At 40.0% G+C, this 20,166-nt stretch overlaps 1 protein-coding gene across 2 annotated transcripts in view; it reads left to right on the forward strand.

Annotated features, from left to right (window-relative positions):
• The window catches only part of EFR3A (EFR3 homolog A), a 94,783-nt gene that overhangs the window by 30,214 nt on the left and 44,403 nt on the right, over positions 1 to 20,166 (forward strand). For both annotated transcript variants that reach the window (XM_042465512.1, XM_042465511.1), the window contains 4 exons: positions 4,251 to 4,327; positions 8,863 to 8,990; positions 11,162 to 11,312; positions 13,819 to 13,940. In XM_042465512.1, coding sequence (XP_042321446.1) covers positions 4,251 to 4,327; positions 8,863 to 8,990; positions 11,162 to 11,312; positions 13,819 to 13,940 — 478 coding nt within the window. The remainder of the gene's footprint in view (positions 1 to 4,250; positions 4,328 to 8,862; positions 8,991 to 11,161; positions 11,313 to 13,818; positions 13,941 to 20,166) is intronic.

Raw genomic sequence — 20,166 nt, forward strand, 5'->3', positions numbered from 1 at the left:
TTCTGGTATAAAATTTGCGGTATTTCCACATTCATAGGGTCCTTTGGCCCTAACCCTAGCGAATGTGGAGGTACCACTATAATGCAACTGAAAACAATAAATACATGATCTTCAAAATGCTTTTTCTTCTGTACGATGTAGTTTGCCATTCAGAGTACATTACCTCAGCCGGATCTGCTCTTTTCCATCTTTAAAAAATTTCCAATTAAAACGCAAAGGCATAAAACATAAAAGGCAGAGTTGTGAACATATGCCTTACCTTTGAAAGCGCCAGTTCTGAGAATGCTCAGTTCAACAATATGGCACTGCCATTTATATAAAAATATAAGATATATTCTAAATATAACAATCTTTAGAAAGCTGACATTTCAGAAGATTGCTAAACTTTCATCTTGAGCACTTCTTTAAACTAATGTACTTCGGCAACCAGAAGCAACAGACCCCAAAGAAATCATGATCAGAAGCTTCAATTTTTTTCAGGAAGGAATATTTTGCACCTGACATTTCCAGCCTCAAGTACAATCAGAACAATCTAAAGCAAGTGAGAAAAAACTTTTGGCTCTTTACGTGCTTTGGAGAAGAGCTCTCACAATCCTTTAGCATTGGCCATGCTGTGTGGGGCTTCTGTAAGTTGTTGGCCAAGATATCTTTACGATTCATTGTTTGATAAAGTTGTTGGCCTTTCTCCTTTACAATTTATTGTTTGAACACTTGGCCAACATTGCAAATACTAGTCATGCACACGTCAGAAAGAGGCCCGTGAGGCTTCCCTATTATTGGTTTTTATACTGAGAAAGTCTAGGAAAGACAAGGAGACCACACAAGCCTTTAGGCCAGTAATGGGGATCATTTGGCTCTTAAGGATGTCATTCTTCACTAAGGTTGTATCTGCACTGCAGAAATAAAGCAGTTTGAGACCACTTTAACTGTTGTGGCTCCATCCTGTGGAATCCTGGGATTTCTAGTTCGGTGAGATATTCAGCCTGGTCTGTCAGAGAGCTTAGGTGCCTCACCAAACTACAAATCCTAGGAGTTGGTAGGATAAAGTTACAGCAGTTAAAGTGGTATCAAACTACTTTATGTCTGCAGTGTGGATATATATTAAGTTAATTCTTGAAGGAAGCAGTGCGTAATTTTAGCAGTTACCTCCCCTTTGTAAGAAAGCCTTCAAAGCCTATTTGCTATTCAGGACTTACGTATTCTGTACAACCTTTACATATGGTTGTTTTGCACAGAAAACAGATTTTCTGAGAAGAAAATAATATTTCTATGCAGAAATGTTTTCTGAAAAGAAAATAATATTTCCATGAAGAAATATTTTCTGTAAAGAAAAAAGGTGTTTCCTGCAGAGAAAATGCTGTTTTCTGGGCAAAAGAACCATGTGCAAATTTTGTGCAGAGTAAGTCCTGCATTACAAATAGGCTTCAAAGATTCTGTGCACTTCTGTGCTTTTTTCAATGCAAATCAAGCACATATGGCTGATGCACAGAATAAGTCCCCACTGACTGCATTTTCATTTGGTCAAAGAGAAATGGTATGATCACTTATAAAAATGATTTTTAAATGATTTTTTTAAAACATAGAAAAATTAGGACGTTGAAAAAAGATCCTGCTTCTGTGCATTTTTAAAGGTTTATGAAAGAAAGAACAATGAGGGCTTTAGTTGTCATCATAGATGATACATGATTTTTATGGTACAATTGTGCTGCATGCTGAGCTTTTCCTAGCTGATGGACATTATGGTATCCCAGTAGTGCATTTTGCTATGTGGGCCTTTAATCTTGACATAACCTTGCTTAGAGCTCTGGCTGTCTTAATTAGAACCATTATGTATAGCTTATGAGAAGTCATCGTTTTATTAGCTGCCAGTGTTGATAGTTTTCTTTTGCACTATGCAGCCTTTTTATTACCCGTTTAATCTGTTGCTGGCTGCAAAATGAAAGAAGCAGAAACTTGTGGTAAGAAAAGAATTTCAGTGAATTATCCAGTAGATCTGAAATACTCATTTGATGCATCGTATTGCATTTTGTCTCTGCTATTGCTGTTCCGTGTTCTGCAAGAAAATCTTTTAAGAGGATGGTGTGTACACATGTAAGTACCTGGTTGCCAGTTATATTGCCAGTGGCCATGGAACAGAGGTTTTTCAGTGAGTTGCAATAGAGAAGAGCCCTGAAGAACTGCTACCATTAGGTGGTGAGGGTGGTATTGACCCTTTCAGAGCTTATTCAATTCTAGACTCATTTCAATATATGCCTGGAGATACACTTGTAAGCCTCAGAGGAAAGGAATGACAAACCCCTCAGTAAACAAATATTGCCAAGAGAAACTCTGTGATAGGTTAATTTTAAGGTATTCATAATCCCAAACAACTTGAAGGTACACAAGACCTACAACAACAAAAAAATATAGATATCAAAAAGGTCCATTTATGCTAGGTTATTTACCATCTATCTCAGTGGTTCTTAATCGGTGGAGTAAGATCCTCCCGAGGGGGGAAGGGTTGCTTTCGGGAGGGGGGGCAAGATTGGGACACCCTCATCCTTCCTCTTCCTCGTCTCCTTTTTTAGGAGTACAATTTACACATACATTGTGTTACATGCTGAATTTACTTGAACAATGTCCTTTACTTATAAAATATTAAAATATGAATATGCATGGATGTGCAAATGAAAACATCCACACTAAATAAACAAAATAATTTTAATCATATCCTATGTCGAGGAGGGAGGTGTGACATATTCATGCAGATGTAAAGGCCGGGGGAGGGGGGATCCTAAGGGTAAAAGGTTTGAGTACCACCGATCTATGCCAATATAGCTTTCCTAGGGCTGACAGCAATTCTCTCAGGAAGGAGGTATGATTTCTCATCATCTCATATTTGAAATCTTTTTAACTGGAACTGCTAGGGACTGATCTGAGACCTTCCAAATATCATGCATACGCTCTGTTGCTCCCTACAGAGCTTCAGGAATCTCCAGGCAAATGAGAGGGGGGAATTATACAGAGTAAATAGTACTCTATTTGGTGTAGAATCTACTGAGTTTACATCTTACAATATGCATGCATACCAGAAAGATCATCTCTAAAAACCAAAAGCCCTCAGACCAGCCCCTCATCTTTATGATGGGTTGCAGCTGACCTAGCTAGACACCTCTTTTGCACACCATCTAAACTGTTCTAGTCTGGCAGGGAAAATCACAATTAATCCACTGTTGTCCCACCTTTTCAATTGCTTTAAAATATCCCCGTTTCTCTCTCTCTTTTCCTCCCACTTGCCCCCCTTTGTTCACTGCTTATGTCAGTTGCTGCAAACTGAACTGAAAATGCAAAAGTAGTTTGCACTGAACTCAGCAGGGGAAAGATGAGAGGAGGGAGCACAAAATTCCCAATAGTCAGGGATGGTGCTTCAGTGTCCTTACAGTTCTATCCTTCAATTAGAAACATTAGACTATATTATGCAACACAGATGATGAATGATAAGCAGATGATAAGAAATGAGAAGCAGATGATGCAAATCTTGCTTAATTTGCATAATTGCTGGAGGTTGCTGGTTCTGAGTTTTCCTTTGTGCAAAATTTCAGATTTTTGGCAAGCAGACTGAAATACAAAAAGGAATAGATCTATTTTCAAACAGTAACCAGGGAGCAGGAATCTGATCTACAAGATATAACCTGGCAAGTGACACCCTTACAATTTGACATAGCTCTGATCACCTAGAAATGGCTTGGGTTAGAAAGTTAAATCTATTTGCATGTGGATTTCGCTCTAGGTTGAAGGTGCTTGTTGATTTTGTCCCAAGTGGATTCTGGTTAGAAAAGGCACACATTCCACAGAAATAAAATGCAGGAAATAGAGTTTTTCCTGTTTCTTTCTCTTTGCACCAGGGAAAATTTGAACCACTTCATTTTTGTGGGTTAAGCTGGTTTTAAAGTTATAGGAGAAGGACCAAGAAAAAAAGACAACAATACTAAATCTCTTGAAAGTAACGCCCTACAAATGAAGGTAACCAGTGCTAAAACAGCCACCTATGCCCTGCTTTAAAATCTTCTGAGATGTCAAGCATTTCTTCCTAATGTTTAGTTGGAATCTCCTTTATTATAAGTTGCATGTATTGAATGAATAACACTCTGTTTAATGTGTTAATTTAGAATTCATGTTTATTTTAGTGCATTTCTTACTATTTTAGTCCATGCTTGATCATATCTGGTTCTGGCTCTTGTATTTCTTTTCATGGTATGTCTTTAAAACAGGTGTCTGCTGCTGTTGTGCTGCTTTACGTCCTCGCTACAAACGTCTGGTGGATAACATCTTTCCTGAGGACCCCAAAGTAAGTAATGTGAACTGGATACAGAATCCATGCATACTGAAGGCCAAATGTAGTGATCATCAGTAATTTATGTGTTTAAACTGTTTTAACAATGCTTTTAACATTTTTAACTGTTATAAAATAAAATTCTATCTTAATCGTGTTTTAAATTACTGTAAGAGCTCTGGGATTCCCTGGAGACAGGCAGGCTAGAAGCTCAGTGAATAAAAGCAAGTAAATGATTCCTAGCCCATTTAGAGTTTATTGTTGTTGTTGTGGCCTTCAAGACATTTCTGACTTGTGGCAGCCCTAAGGTGAACTTTTCATGGGGTTTTCTTAGCATGATTTGTTCATGATTTGCCATTGCCTCCCCCCTGAAGCTGAAAGCATATGACTTACCCAAGGTCACCCAGTGGGTTTCATGGCCAATCTGGGAGTCAAACCCTGGTCTTCAGAGTCACAATCCAGCACTCAAACCACTACACCACACTGGATCTCACCCATTTAGAGTAACTTCTCACCAATTCCCCATGTTCTACCACTGCTTCTGATTAGCTCTAAAAGCCTTACCAGACCTTCTGGCTATTCAATAGTGATACAAGGAACAATTTCTGGAAATATTCTTCAGCATTATTGACAATTTTACCTTAATTATCTCCTCATGGACTCAGTAGATCATGCCCACCCATCCTTCTTTTACTTTGATTGAACACTGGGTAGCCCCAGTGGGTTGGATAAAGACTAAATTGATCATGCTTTGGTCCCATTTAAGTCGATGAGACTAGTTGTACCTCAAGGACTGTCACAGAGAGGAGAAAGAAAACCTTTTCCCTGCTGCCCCAGAGGGTAGGATCAGGTCTAATGGTTTTAAAAATGCAGGAAAGTAGATTTCAACTGAATATTAGAAGAAATTTCTCGACAGTGAGAGTGGTTCAGCAATGGAACCAATTGCCTAGAGAACTGATGGGGTGTCCTTTTCTTTTTTCATGTATAAAAATAGCTTCATTTGTTAAAACATACAAAGAAGAACATACATATATATCAAATCATATATAAAATACTTACAAAGGAGCTTATAGCACAGGCCTCGGAGAATGTGCCCAGAACAGAACGGAAGGGAACGAGAAGGGAACGGAACGGGTGAGAAATGCATATTACTGCATGGGAGAATGCTGCTGATGCCGCTGGAAGTCCCCAATCCGTTCCCCATCCGTCCCACAGCAGCCGATTTTCAAGAACTGTTCAGAACCTTCCAGCAGCATCGGCAACATTCTCCCATGCAGTAATAAGCATTTCTCAGCTGTTCCATTCCCCTACATTCCACTCTGGGCGCATTCTCCAAGGCCCATGCGATAAGCTCCAAAGTTTCATTCCAGTACTGATATTCACTCAATCTTCACTTCCTAATCCTCCAGATATATTAAATACAGTACATCTCCTCCTCTGCTTCCTCCCTCTAGTAATTTTTCCACCACCTTCCTCTCTTTTACCTTTCATATTTACATAATTTTCTTTTATTACCACCTACGTCTTCCCATACTTCTCCATTTTCTCTTTTATCCTACTTCACCTACACATGCCTTCTCACAAACTTACTTAAACATTTGTCCTGACTTCCTTCCTGTCAGTACTAGTCCGATTTCAGTTATCTTAATTAGTTTCTTTGCAGTGATACATATTTTTTTGTACTAAGTCTACTTTCTTTACTTGTTTTGTTCGTCTAAAATTATATTTTCCATGGGTTATATGATGTATACATATATGCCAATATTACAAATATAACTCCCTTCAAGCATCATTCTAGGCAAAACACTGCATCCATGTTTTGCATGGGTTGAATGGATGGGTCCCCTTTTCTTGACATCTTCAGAAAATGGCTGGGACACCTACCTGCTAAGGATGTTCTAAGTGGAGATCATACACTGAACAGGGGGTATAGCATAATGGTCTATGAGGCCCCTTCCAACTCTATGGTTCTGTGATTCTGTCAAGTTAAATAAATGTGTCCCCTTGACTTCAGTGACACTAAAGTGTGACTTGGTACTGATTCCAACCCATTGGCTTCTGCAGAACAAAATCAACTGTCACATCTGCCTAAAAATTGCTGGAGCCCACATCTGCATCACCTCCAAATAGGGCACAAATTAACCAGAGTTTCCCAGCACTATTAATTATTATCTTTTTGACTTTGCAGTGTTCACTTCAATGGCTAATAGATCAACAACCCTTACGTGCATTTCAGTGTTTCCCAGTGGGATGTTGTAATTCTTATTAATTTCTGTTCTTGTCTTCTTAATGACTGTTTTGGAATTTTTAGATGCCTGAAGTAGACTTTTAGCAGCAATAATTTGCATACACTGGCTTTGCATGCTTTAATGTTGCCCTGTGGGGATTTCAGATTTTTTGTTTGTTTGTTTTGAAAGAATACTTTTTTTGACTTCATTGTTTTAAGTCTCTATGAAAGATTTTGATACACCCTGTGAAATGTGCATATTAAATGTGTGTATGTCAGGCTCGCCTTAAAAACAAAACAGAAACAAACAGCTGTCATTTAGAATGTACTTACAGCTCACTCTGCTTCCATGAGTTCAGGACAACATATGTTGCCCCTTAGCATTGCATTTTTATTTTTATTTGTATCCATGTTCCAAAAGGAGCATGGTATACAGCTGTGCAGAGATAATTCTTATTCTAGTGATCAGGAAACATTGGAAAAGCAAGACGTGCAGAGGAATATGGTGTGCTGCCCATACAGTTGTTTCATGTCAGAGTACTTTTTAGATATTGTAATAAATTGTAGAATTTCAGAGAAAACCGCACTGTTTGTCCACATACCCACACACCCGAAAGAGACTTTGGCGCGTTACAGACGGGCCTAAGAGGTGCCGTCCTCATGCCATGATTACGCGTGAGGGGTGGCGCTTCTGGACGCACCTTGCCCCTTGTGCGTAACCGATACGTCAAGATAGCGGAGCCCTATACAGATGGGCGCCGCCATCTTGACGTAGCGGACGCTCTGCATCCCCACGTCCAAACCCGGAAGAGACGTCGCAAGTGCGTGCTTTGGCACTCACGGCGTCTCTTCCGGGTTCCTGGAAGGAGCGCGATTTGCGTGCTCCTTTTTTGCTCCGTGAAGGAATTGCACGGTTTGGCTGCTGCGGCTCCCTCACGGAGCAAACAGCAGCAGCCCAAGACCACCCCTTTTGGGCGGTCTGTAATGGGCCTAAGTTTGAATCCAAAAGAGACTCTAACTTACTTATAGATTAAACATCCCTTATCAAAAATGCTTGGGACCAGAGGTGTTTCAAATTTTGGATTTTGGAATATCTGTGGGCTTTTGGTATCTGCTGGGATTTGATTCCAGTACCCCACCGCAGATACCAACATCCATGGATGCTCAAATCCCATTAAATACAATGGGATATTACTACAACTCCTGCAGCTACTACTACTACTGTGAGATCTTGGTATCCACTGAGATTTGGTTCCAGGACCCTCCATGGATACCAAAATCCATGGATTCTCAAGTCCCATTAAATACAATGGCATAGTAAAATCGTGTCCCTTCTGCAAAATGTTAAAATCAAGATTTGCTTTTTTGGAATTTATATGTTTTCTGAATATTTTCAAGCTGTGGATGCTTGAATCCATGGATAAACAGGGATGACTGTATTTGCATATATATAGCAAATGAGGGATGGGAGGACAGGAGTTTAGTTACATGTATAGTATCCACTTTTTTCCTTTAAAAAAAAAGGAGGGGGAAGTCTAAGCAGATTTGGCTGCCACTGCCTACTTGTGCTTCACTTGGCTGCCCTCTTAGCTGAGAAGGGAGGGAAAATCCAAGCTGATTCAGAAGGCTCCATCGCCAGCGGATGCTCCACTTGGCCAGATTAATTTGTACTTTCCCCTGCCTTTCCAGAGATGAGAGCTACAGCTGCTGAGTGAAGCATCAGTGATGACAGAAAACAGAACTGATGGTGATATGATGTCATTTCTGGTTGTGTTGGAAGCAAACATACAATCACACTTCAGGGGGGGAAAGGCACTGGGATGGAAAATAGCCCCAAACCTCCACAGCTGTCAAGCCCTTGTCTACATTATTACCACCATTCTGAGAACACCTGAGTCCCATTTACAATGCAGAATTATAGTGCTACTATTGCATTTTAACTGCCATGGTTCCATCTTATGAAATCTTAGGGCTTCTAGTTTGCTAAGACTCTGAAGAGAGCCAGCGTGGCATAATGATCTGAGTGCTGGACTACGACTCTGGAGACCAGGGTAGCATTCCCCACTTGACATGAAACCCACTGGGTGGCCTTAGACAAGTCACATTCTCTCAGTCTCAGGGGAAGGTAAAGGCAAAATCAAACCCCCTCTGAACAAATCTTGCCAAGAAAACCCCATGATAGGCTTGCGACTTAGAGTTGCCATACATCAGAAACAACTTGAAGGCACACAGCAATTACAAGTAATAGAAGTATAAATCATAATAGTGGTTATTCAATGTCAACTAGCAGGGAAATAGTGATTTATAATTATTTTATGGTTAGGATGGCCTCGTCAAAGCTGATATGGAGAAGCTGACTTTTTATGCAGTTTCTGCACCTGAGAAGCTAGATCGCATTGGTGCTTACTTAGCAGACCGACTGAGCCGAGACGTTGTCAGACATCGTTATGGGTAAGAGAGTTGGTTTTTGTTTGTTTTTTTGCCATGCCCCCTTTTTTCAGTCTTGTTTTTTACTCTGTGAATCTACACATCACAGGGCAAATACTTCGAGGGTTTGTTAAGTGGAACACTGATATGTATTTGCATTAAAATACATATTTAGCTGCAAATTCTGGCGATGCTCCAAAACAGTACAAAGCATCTTTCTAACTTAGTAGTGACCCATGCTTAAACTTTTTTCTAATAAAATTTAGGATTCTAAATTATTTTTTCCCCTCAAAACAGGTATGCTAAATTTATTTATTTTATCCTAAAATATGTTTTCATTATTTATATGTATTTCTTGCATAATCATTTGAGCCGAGAACTTCATTTGTAAAATTTGGAAACATGTGAAACTCAAACAATTGTGTTTTATTCCTAAACTAGGTCTGCATGGGCCAGAATAGTATTCTGGCTCCAGAGCTGCATCAATCTCCCACCATTACCTGAGGCCCCCCATTGTGATGTGGGGCACTGTTCACATACATGTCCCCCTGTTCTGCTTGGCACAGCTGCAGCTGCAGCAAGTTGCCTCTTCTAAGACTAAAAGGAAGCACCCAGTAGATTTATTACAATCAACTGATCAAACATGAAGGAAGCACCCAGTTTTGGGCTGGGCACTTCATTGTAACTTCAAAGTAAGTAATTTGCTGCAGCGGTAGCTGCGCTGGGCTGCACTGCAGGATGTGTGTACAAACAGCCTCCTGGCATCACAACGGAGGGCTCCAGATCTTGTAATTTATGGTTGGCTTACACCTCAGTGTTTTTTAATTTTTTAATTTATTTTTTTAAAAATTGAAATTTATTGAAATCATAATCCAATGAGAAGTTAAAAATTCATGAATACAATATATATTCGGGAGCAAATGGGTCAAACCAGAAAACAACAGCATTCCATAAGTTCAAATGTTGAGACAGTGGCAACAGAGGGAGTTCTAAAGAATTAACAAAAGTCAAAAAGGGTTATGGTTGAAGTTAGTATTCTCTTCTAAACTTCACAACTACCAAAGCCTTCTGGAATCACTGTGGAGATGCTGCAACCCCATTCACATGACCATTCCATGGCTAGTGGAGGATGGGAAGGCATCAGAGAAGTGTCTGGCTATGTCCTCATCACCAGTTGTGGTATGATTACATCATCTGCTGACATCCCAGGGGACCCTGGCAGATCTAACTGAATTCTAAGTGTAGCTATGCGGACATAGCCAAATGTTTCTCCAATCCACCCTCACCCCATGCTTCACCAGTCACAGAATGGCCATAGGGCAGCTGTAGTGTAGCTCAACTGCAGTTGAGCTCCCCTTGCAGTTGGAGAAGTGTTGACTGGACAACTATAGTGTAGTTCTGCAGAACTGTTACACTAGATGGTGCTGTACAGTATCTCAGCCATTGTGACCCATTGGATTTAAATGTGATTCCTCCCAGTTGGATTGGAGCTACTGTAAGTAGCCATCTCCTCCTACTTCCTCTTATAAGCAAAATCTGTGTGGGTATTGTACCTTGTGTATCATCTGTGCATATAGTTATAAAATGGGCAGGGGCTGAATGCCTGATCTTTACATATTTTTAAGTAAAAGTAAGTCTCACTTAGTTCTTTTAAACTATGGGTGCATCTTCACTGTAGAAATAATGCAGTTTGACATCACTTTAAGTGTTGTAGCTTCATCCTATGGAATCCTAGGATTTGTAGTTTTACAAGATCTTTCCTTCTCTGCAAAAGACTGCTGGTGCCTCACCAAACCATAAATCCCAGGATTCTGCAGGACAGAACCATGACAGTTAAAGTGGTGTCAGACTGCATTATTTCTGCAGTGTAGAATAGATGCACTCATGGTGTGCATGACAGCACAGTCTTACAACTAATGGTGGCCATATTCAGAGCCTGGGATAGATTCCTAGGAGCTACATTACTTTGCCAGTGTTTCAAACTCTAGAAAAGGAGACAAAAGAGTGCCCTTCCTACTGAAATGATGTAGAATAAGAGGTTGGTACCAGGTTCAAAATGCAAGCCTGTCAAATCAATATTCTGAATTATTTATTTACAAAATTCAGCAACTTCATTAGTCTTTCTCAATACTGCCTGACCATATAAGCTCGCCAAATAATACTGTGTGTTACTTATTCTCTGTTTGTTCTCTTAGGTATGTTTTTATTGCCATGGAGGCCCTGGACCAACTTTTGATGGCTTGCCATTCCCAAAGCATTAAACCATTTGTCGAAAGTTTCCTTCACATGGTGGCTAAGCTGCTGGAGTCAGGGGAACCAAAGCTGCAAGTTCTTGGAACCAACTCAGTGAGTAAACATCATTGACTTAAGAACTAATCTAAGCTGGCAAAGACTGAATTGTCAAATAATAGCCACAACTTCCCAAAAGATAGGTATGCTGTTTGTTTTGAATTGCTCTTTGGAAAATAAACTATTTTAGCATGCAGTCCTTCGGTGATTATTTTAGTTCATATAAGAACTTGTTTTGAAACTAAGTAATAACAAACAGCTAATAACTTGTACTTATTTCTTTTAATGATAAAGATATGATTACCGTGTGTTATGTTATGTTACCATTGTAAGCTCATGGTAGATTCTGTCTATCTGCAGTGTAATTGACCTCTAAAAGTAAGTTTATATAGCTATAGGGGGTTATGATCTCACTGAATTTTGGAGGAAGAAGGTTGAAGGTCTGCCTGTTATTTCTACCTTAAGCCTGTTGAGTGTGTTGAAATGACAATGAAGTGAACAGGAAGAAAGTATGGTTTGTGCTGCAGGCCAGTGGTTTGTAACATTCAGACTTTAGGAATCACAATGTAATTACAGTTGATCCACTATAATCCATGGATTCTGCATCCACAGATTGGACCATCCATGTCTTGAAAATATTTTTAAGCAATCCCAAAAGTAAACCCTGATTTTGTTATTTTATATAAGGGACAACATTTTACTACATCATGCATATAATGGGACTTGAGCATTCACTAATTTTGGATCCACAGGGGGGAAGGTTCTCGGACCAAACCCCAGGGGTTGCCAAAGGTTCACTGTAGTTTATTTACTTTTTGAGAAGTAGGAAAATAAAGTACTCTTTTAATTTTAATAAATAGTGTTGACTAAGGCCAGAATCCTTTATCACAATCTGTGTGATACCTTGTCTACCTTTGCATATACTTAGCTATGTAGCAAAAGGACTGATGTGCATTGGGACCAGTGCACAATAGAATCAAAATACAACTGATGGTCCCATTGTGCATCAGGACACCAGCTAGGGAGTGCCAATGTGCACCAGTAGAACCCAATGCACATCAGATCACTCTTGCTGCTGTCCTGTTAGACAGCTCCATAATTCACTAAGAAGGTTTCGTAGAGTCTTCTGAATTTATGTTTACCAAGCCATCAGGATTATATTCACCAAGCTGTCACTCACATTATGTTCCCCAAACATTTTTTGTCACTTGTTTTCTAGCCTGGTTGAAAATCCTTTCTATTTTACTCAGCCTTTTGATGGCATTTAAGCTTGATGATATTTCTTTATAACATGCACAGCCTTTTTATTCTTTTTTTATGATGTGTTGGCGAATGACATTCTGGTATCATTAAAAAACTATGCAGTATTTTCTTTTACGTCTTTTAACATGGCATTAACTGTGTATTGTTTCTGAGAGAATTTAGTCATTAAAATGCCACAATACTCTGGAGTTCTGCATTGAAGCATGGGCATATGCATTTCAAATCCTGTCCTCCTTCTACAGCACCATGCCTGGCACATGGTCTTTCCCTTCTTCTCTGCCCAACAACCTTATGTGGTAGATTAAGTAAAGACAGCATGGTTAGCATAACTTCCAACTGTCTGGATTTGGCAGGAAGAGTCCTGATTAATTTTCTGTCACTCCACTTTTTCAGTGCTGTTAAAATATCCCAGTTTCTCTCTCCTCCTCCCATTTCCTCTCTTTGTCCAAATACACATTGGGTTCAAAGTGCAAACAAAGGTGCCTTACAGACGGGCCTCAGCGGCGCCGTCGTTGCGCCAGGAATACGCACGAGGGGCGGCGCTTCCGGACATGCTTTGCCCCTCGCGCGTATTCCGTACGGCAAGATGGCGGCGCCCTATACAGACAGGCGCGGCCATCTTGACGTAACGGATGCACAGCGTCCGGACGTCTAAACCTGGAAGAGACGTCGCGAGTGCACGCTTTGGCAATTGTGACATCTCTTCCGGGTTCCCGGAAGGAGTGCGATTTTCGCGCTCCTTTTTTACAGCGCGGGGGAGTCGTGCAGTTTGGCTGCAGCGGCTTCCCTGCGCTGCAACCGGCAGCGGCCCAAGACCGCCCCTTTTGGGCAGTCTGTAACGGGCCATAGTTTGCACATGTAACAGGGGGAGAGGAGAGCAGAATCTTTCCTTTTCCAGCAGCTCAGGGAAAGGCAAACTGCTGCAGCATGTCCTAGCTTGTGTGCTTTTCCTCATTATTAGTTCTTGACAATACTCTGATGTTGCTTGGCTACACACGTCCTGGTTTTCATCCATGAAATGTTGCAAGGAATGAACTAAGTCCAATTTGTCCACTGTGACTGAGTGGTTTTGGGTGGTGATGTTGGTGCCAAATTGTGGTCTTTGTTGTATAAGCCCAATGAAGTCTACACTGACTATTACTGTAGATGGACAAGAGAACAACATTTTAAGCCCAGAAGTTAGATAATGTAATGCTATCTTCTTGAAGTGTTGTTACTGTTGATATGTTGCCGTCAAATGTACATTAGTTATAGCAGAAGATATGCCAACCTCATGTTTTCTCTTTCTCAATATCCCTAGTTCGTTAAATTTGCAAACATTGAAGAAGATACACCTTCGTATTACAGGCGCTATGACTTCTTTGTTTCTCGATTTAGTGCCATGTGTCATTCTTACCATGAGGATCCTGAAATACAAACTGAGTAAGTTGTCAGATATGTAGGTTTCTTTCAAACTCTTCTCTATGGCCCAACTCTATATTTTTCTCTGTTCGTTTCAAATAACTCGAGTCCTCAACCCAGAGTAAGATTCCGTATGAATGTACTATTCATGTCAGGATGTGCTGCATATGTGTCAGTGTGTTGAGATTGGATTTATGTCAAAAATGGTTACAGAGTTCATTTCAAATACCTGTATGGAATGTGTAAAGCAGAAAAGGCTTACATGTGTACCTTTGTACCATATGCATTGTAGCCTTCTTATACAAGCAAGTATGAGGGTATATTTTGAATGTCTTTATGAATTTCTTTGACTTGGAGCTTCTACTTATGACCAACTGCACTCATGACAGCCTTTGGAAAAGCCGTTAGGTTTCAGATCCACGTAATGGGAAATGAGCTATAAGCCTTTACAACAATTACTGATTCACTTGAATGTAATAGCCAAAGACTCGCAGGACTTCTGAAATGGAAGCATCCTTTTGGATATTTGAATATGCAGATATCTACAGACATACATATAGTTGGCCCTCCACATTTATGACTTTGACTTGATTATTTGTGGTTTTGATTAATAAGTTCTCTCTAGGAATCTCTAGGTCCTCCAGCACAACTCTGCTAGGAGGTGACCATAGAGTTGTTCTGGAGAACCTAGAGAAAACACTTCTCTAGGCATTTGTAGGTTTTCCAGCATGATTCTGTGACCAGACTCTGGCAGATGTTGACCATGGAGTTGCACTGGAGGACCTGGAGATTCCTAGAGAGATAAATAAAAAGAATAGTGTTTTTTTTTTTAAAAAAAAATATTTATGGTTTTCCCACATTCATGGGGCTCCTTCACCCTTAATCCCAGCAAATGTGGAGGGACTACTGTCCATTGATTTTTTTTTAAAAAAAATATCAACACCGTTATTGACATGGATGCCAAGGTAAACACATTTGGGACCCTTCCCACCATAAACTTTGTCTACCTCCCACCCATACATAACACTGAACATAAAAAATTTGTGACATCACACTTGCTGGACCTAGGTAACCACCCACCTGTGCCACGTTCCTACCACTACCTCCAATTGCAGCCCAGTTCCCATTTAGGCACAAGGCATACATTTTGGAAAGCTGGTTTTTCCTAGAAACTGTGAAGTAAAAATTGTCTCTCTCTCTCTGTGTGTGTGTGTGTGTGTGTGTGTGTGTTTAAATGCATTAAAGCCCTCAGACATCTAAAATAAATTATTTCACTTTGAAACTGGCAGAACATTGTGTGTTCAGAGAGAATGAGATTTGAGTTAAAGACAAATTATTTTGCAGGTGTGGATTCAGCCTGAGAAAAAAAACCTACCAATTGAGGGGGGGAAATAACAGCACTATAGAAATGAAATGAGTAAAAATCTGTCTCTTTCATAATGTAGTTTCTACAAGAAGAGCATTGGTTGTTGCATTGTTTATATGAAAGTGTTCAAAACAGAGCCCCTCCTATACTCTGAAATGTTATTGTTCATACTCTGAAAAGTATAGTGTCTAGATCAAGAGAAGTAATAGTGCCACTGTATTATGCTTTGGTCAGGCCCCACCTAGAATATTGTGTCCAGTTCTGGGCACCACACTTCAGAAAAGACATTGAGAAACTGGAGCGTGTCCAAAGGAGGGCGACTAAAATGGTGAAGGGTTTGGAAACCATGTCCTATGAGGAACGACTCAGGGAGCTGGGGATGTTTAGCCTGGAGAAAAGAAGGTTAAGAGGTGATATGATAGCCCTGTTTAAATATTTCAAGGGATGTCATGTTGAGGAGGGAGCAAGTTTATTTTCTGCTGCTCCAGAGAACAGAACCCAGAACAATGGATGCAAGCTACAGGAAAAGAGATTCCACCTCAACATTAGGAGGAACTTCCTGACAGTAAGGGCTGTTCAACAGTGGAACACACTCCCTCGGAGGGTGATAGAGTCTCCTTCCTTGGAGGTCTTTAAACACAGGCTGGATGGCCATCTGTCGGGGATGCTTTGATTGTGATTTCCTGTATGGCAGGGGGTTGGACTGGATGGCCCTTGTGGTCTCTTCCAACTCTACGATTCTATGATTCTATGATTATATCTTTATTACTTCAGGATATTTATAATATTTCTTTCTGCAACTTATGCATTGTAGACCTTAGACTTTATAGAAAAAGGTAATTTCTTCTGTTATCATAGGTCACTCACCCTGTTTTAAAGCATTAAATAAAAATTAGATTATGTCTGGAAATCTTAGCCATAAGGGTAGGATAGCTTGATTTGATAAGGATTATGTTGAGGCAAAAAATAATGCTTGTGGATAATGTATTGAAAGTATATAAGGGATAACTGGAGAACTTTGCATCAATCATATTATCTTATTAAAAGACACCGCAAAGCCCTCATTGCCCAGAAAAAGAAAGAAGCCATACATAGGCAATGGAGTATTTTGAATTTATAATGGAGTAAATTCTTCCTTGCAAAAAAAAGAACTAAGCAGTTTTGGTCAATAGTTAGAGGCATGTTAGGCAATCTTGTGGGTTTGATTCAATATATCTGCCCAAGTTTGGGAATTTTATTTCTGTACTTTCTTTAGGGAAGGTGGAAAGCATGTCCCGAGAGAGGCATTTTCTCTCTCCCTGGATCTCTCAGACTCTCCTTGTTGGGCTTCTGTGTGACTCAAGCTGAAATAAATACATTAATTTCTCAGATCAAATCCAGAAAGGCTGCAGGCCAGATTCAATCATGTCTGAGCTTTTGAAAGCTAACATCACATGGTGGGCACTTCTACTTGCAGCCCTGTTCCCTCAAATTAAATAAAAACCTAAAATATCTATAGACCTTTCTATCTGAGATGGATCTTTTATTAACAAGCAGATAAAAAGTAGTGTTCTACTAAAAGTTTAATATATAGATTCGTATCCTTAAAGAAAATAATTAGGGTAACTGTGTTGCATTCAGTAGCATCTCTTTCTTGGTCTTGTGTTAGAGATTTTTTGGATTATGGCATAGAATCTTCTAGCCTTGACGTGCTTGGTTCCCTCCCTCAGCAGTCGAAGCCTACGCCTTTTCAATTTCTTTCTGAGCAAATCATCTCACTGTGCCTCCTCATAACCATTCATGGCAATCTCTTTTCCCAAAATAAACTGCTACGGGTCATATGTCGGTGTTTTTAATCTCTGGAGCCAGAATCTTGAACGTAGCTTCAGAAAGCAGGCACTGTTAGTGATACCGGCAGCTTTAATAATAGCTGAATGTGCTGACATCCTTCACAGAGAAAATTCACAAATTACCTATAATTAATAATGACTGTTTCACCCTCAAGAATCCTGCATATTCCCAAACTCTCTTAAAAATGTCACAAATACACATGTGTTTGTGTACAAGTGGCTGGTGTACCTAAATCTTGAAGTCACTTTTGACATGTCATGTGAAGCCTGAATAAGACTATTCTGGATTTTTTTTTAAAAAGTGTTATTCAAGACTCTTTTAGTGGATGGGATGCATATTGAGGTTGTTGCTATTTAAAATGCATTATTAGACTGTGGAAAAGAAATTGGACAAAAAAATGCTAAAAAGTCAGAAATGATTTGAAGGCACACAACAGCAGCAACAACAACAAGGAGCTATGAAATGATTGACAATAAAACTGGAATATTTTGTGTTTTAGCATTCAAATAACATATTCTTGGGTCTTTAGCTCCCTCTGGTGAAAAGAAGTATTAATTGTACTGTACATATAAATATGTGGATATAGAATAAAACTCTGAGGCTTTATATATACTTCATCCAGAAATTCTGGTGAATACAGGAGAAGGGAAATTCCAATATTTGTTCAGTTTATTGATTATTAGATGCATATCCCACAACTGTCAATACAAATTATTTCAGGCCAGGTTTTTTTTTAAATCAATATTTAGCCATTGTGCAGGATATACATTTAGGATAAGAGCCCTGGTGGCACAGTAGTTAAATGCCTGTACTGCAGCCACTCTAAGGTTGCGAGTTCAATACCAGCAAAAGGGCTCAAGCTCGACTCAGGCTTGCATCCTTCCGAGGAGGTGGCTAAAATGAGTACCCAGATTGTTGGGGGCAATTAGCTTACACTTTGTAAACCACTTAGGGAGTGCTTAAGTGCACCGATAAGCGGTATAGAAATGTACTTGCTATTTCTATATTCATAATGAATAAGGGAAAAATAGTTTAACAGCCAAAGAAAATGTGACACATAATAGATTCATAAACAAGAAAGCTCTGAATACGTTAGGATCTGAAAGGCCAGGGACCAAAACAACTTACCCTCCAAATGTTTTGGATTTCACTTCCCAGAAGTCCTAGCCAATGTAGTCAACAGTCAGGAATTCTGGGAGATGAAGTCCAAAACATCTGGAGGATCAAAGTCTGAGAACCACTGATCTGTCATCAAAATGACAACAATAAACATCAGGAAAGTATCATTATGAGTAATGCATTTTCCTGTATTTTTTTTTCTTTTTCTTTTTCTTTTCTTTTCTTTTCTTTCTTTCTTTCTTTTTCTTTCTTTTTTTTTTTTTTGGCTGATAAGACTTTTTAAAAGATTTTTTTTAAGTAATGAAGGCCAATGAAAAAGTAATGAACAGTGGAGGAAGCATTGCAGTGTGCTACATTTCCACCATTCTAATAGAACTAATTACTTTTTAAAGCATTATAATGAGCAGTGAGAAGTAACTTTCCAAACTCTGTGGATGTGTCATGTTGCAACCAAAGAGGGTCTTTCATAGTCATAATGTATTGCACTTTGGAAGATGGGGCACTGCCTTCAAATAATGAAGTAGATGATCTAAAAGTCTGGTACTTGAGTGAACTAGTTTGCATGAGTTTTTTCTCACAAAACCTCCCAAATGAAAGTTAACAGTGCTTCTCTTCCAGAAACTTCCCTCTGAGTAGTACTGCCCCATTCTGCAACTTATTCTCTAACATTTTAGAGATGAAAACCAAGAAATGTATTGCCAGGCACCATCAGAGGTGGTCAAGATGGCTAAAATTATTAATAAGGACAAGCAGACAAGCTAGCAAAGGCTGCAGCACTTTGCTTTTTCCTGAGCCTACTGGGAAATGCAGGATAGTTCCCCCTCCTCTCCCTAACACTCTGAATATAAATTACTTTTGCACTTTGATGGCAATGTGCAGCAGTTGGAGTAAGCTGAAAACAAAAGGGAAAGAGAGAGAATCTGAGATATTTTAAAATCTGATGAAAAAGTGGGATGACACAGGATTAATTAAGACTGACTGGCCCCATACAGACAGACCAAAATAAAGCTGCTTTGGGTCGCTTTGGAGGTATGCTGTTTAAATGATGTATGCGTCCTAAGAGTCTGGAAGCTGCACCAAAGCTGCACTCCAGTCCTTAGGACTGGATCATGGAGTTGGCGTGGCTTCTGGACTCTTAGGACATACACATAATTTAAACAGTATACCTCCAAAGTGACCCAAAGCAGCTTTATTTTGGCCTGTCTGTATGGGGCCATAGTGACAAATCAGAATAGTTGAAGGATATGTTCCCAATGTATAGTAAGTGCCCAGAAAACTTGTTCCTTTCAGTAATACTGTCAGAAGACCTATAATGCTTACGGAATTCAGGGAATAACCATTCAGGTAAGTAATATTTGAGCAGAATACACAATGGAGATTATCGCACTGGGTTCTGAGAACGTTCTGATCACGTGATGAGAACGGAACGCATTTGAGTATACCACACGTATGTGTTCCAATCGGGTTCTCAGAACGCTTAAATGTGTTCCAAATGTGTTCCAGGAGGGAACGGATTTGAATGTGTTCTGAATGTGTTCCCAGAGAGCTGAAACGTGATGAAAACGTTCCAAGAGAAGTGTGTGCGGTATTCTTATCCGTTCTCAAATCCGTTCCCTCATTCCTCCGTCTCCTGATTGGCTGAAAGAATGACAGGCAGGGAGGGAGGCAGGCAGGCGAGCGACTGCAGTGAGGGAAGGTGTGTGTGTGTGAGGGGGGAAAGAAGGAGGGAGGGAAGGGAGGAAAAAGGGAGGAAAGGTGGGACAAGGAAGAGAAGAGGAAAGCAGGGAAAGAGAGGGAAAGAAGAGACCAGAGCAGAGAGCAAGAGGGAGAGGGTCTGGCTGCTTCTCCGGGGGTCTCTAGTGTCATGTCCAGTGGGGCTCCTGTGCTGTCACAATGCAGGAGGCAGGGATGCCCAGGACCTTCTCCTCCTTC

Source organism: Sceloporus undulatus, chromosome 4 (genome assembly GCF_019175285.1).
Source record: "Sceloporus undulatus isolate JIND9_A2432 ecotype Alabama chromosome 4, SceUnd_v1.1, whole genome shotgun sequence".
Lineage (NCBI taxonomy): Eukaryota > Metazoa > Chordata > Lepidosauria > Squamata > Phrynosomatidae > Sceloporus > Sceloporus undulatus.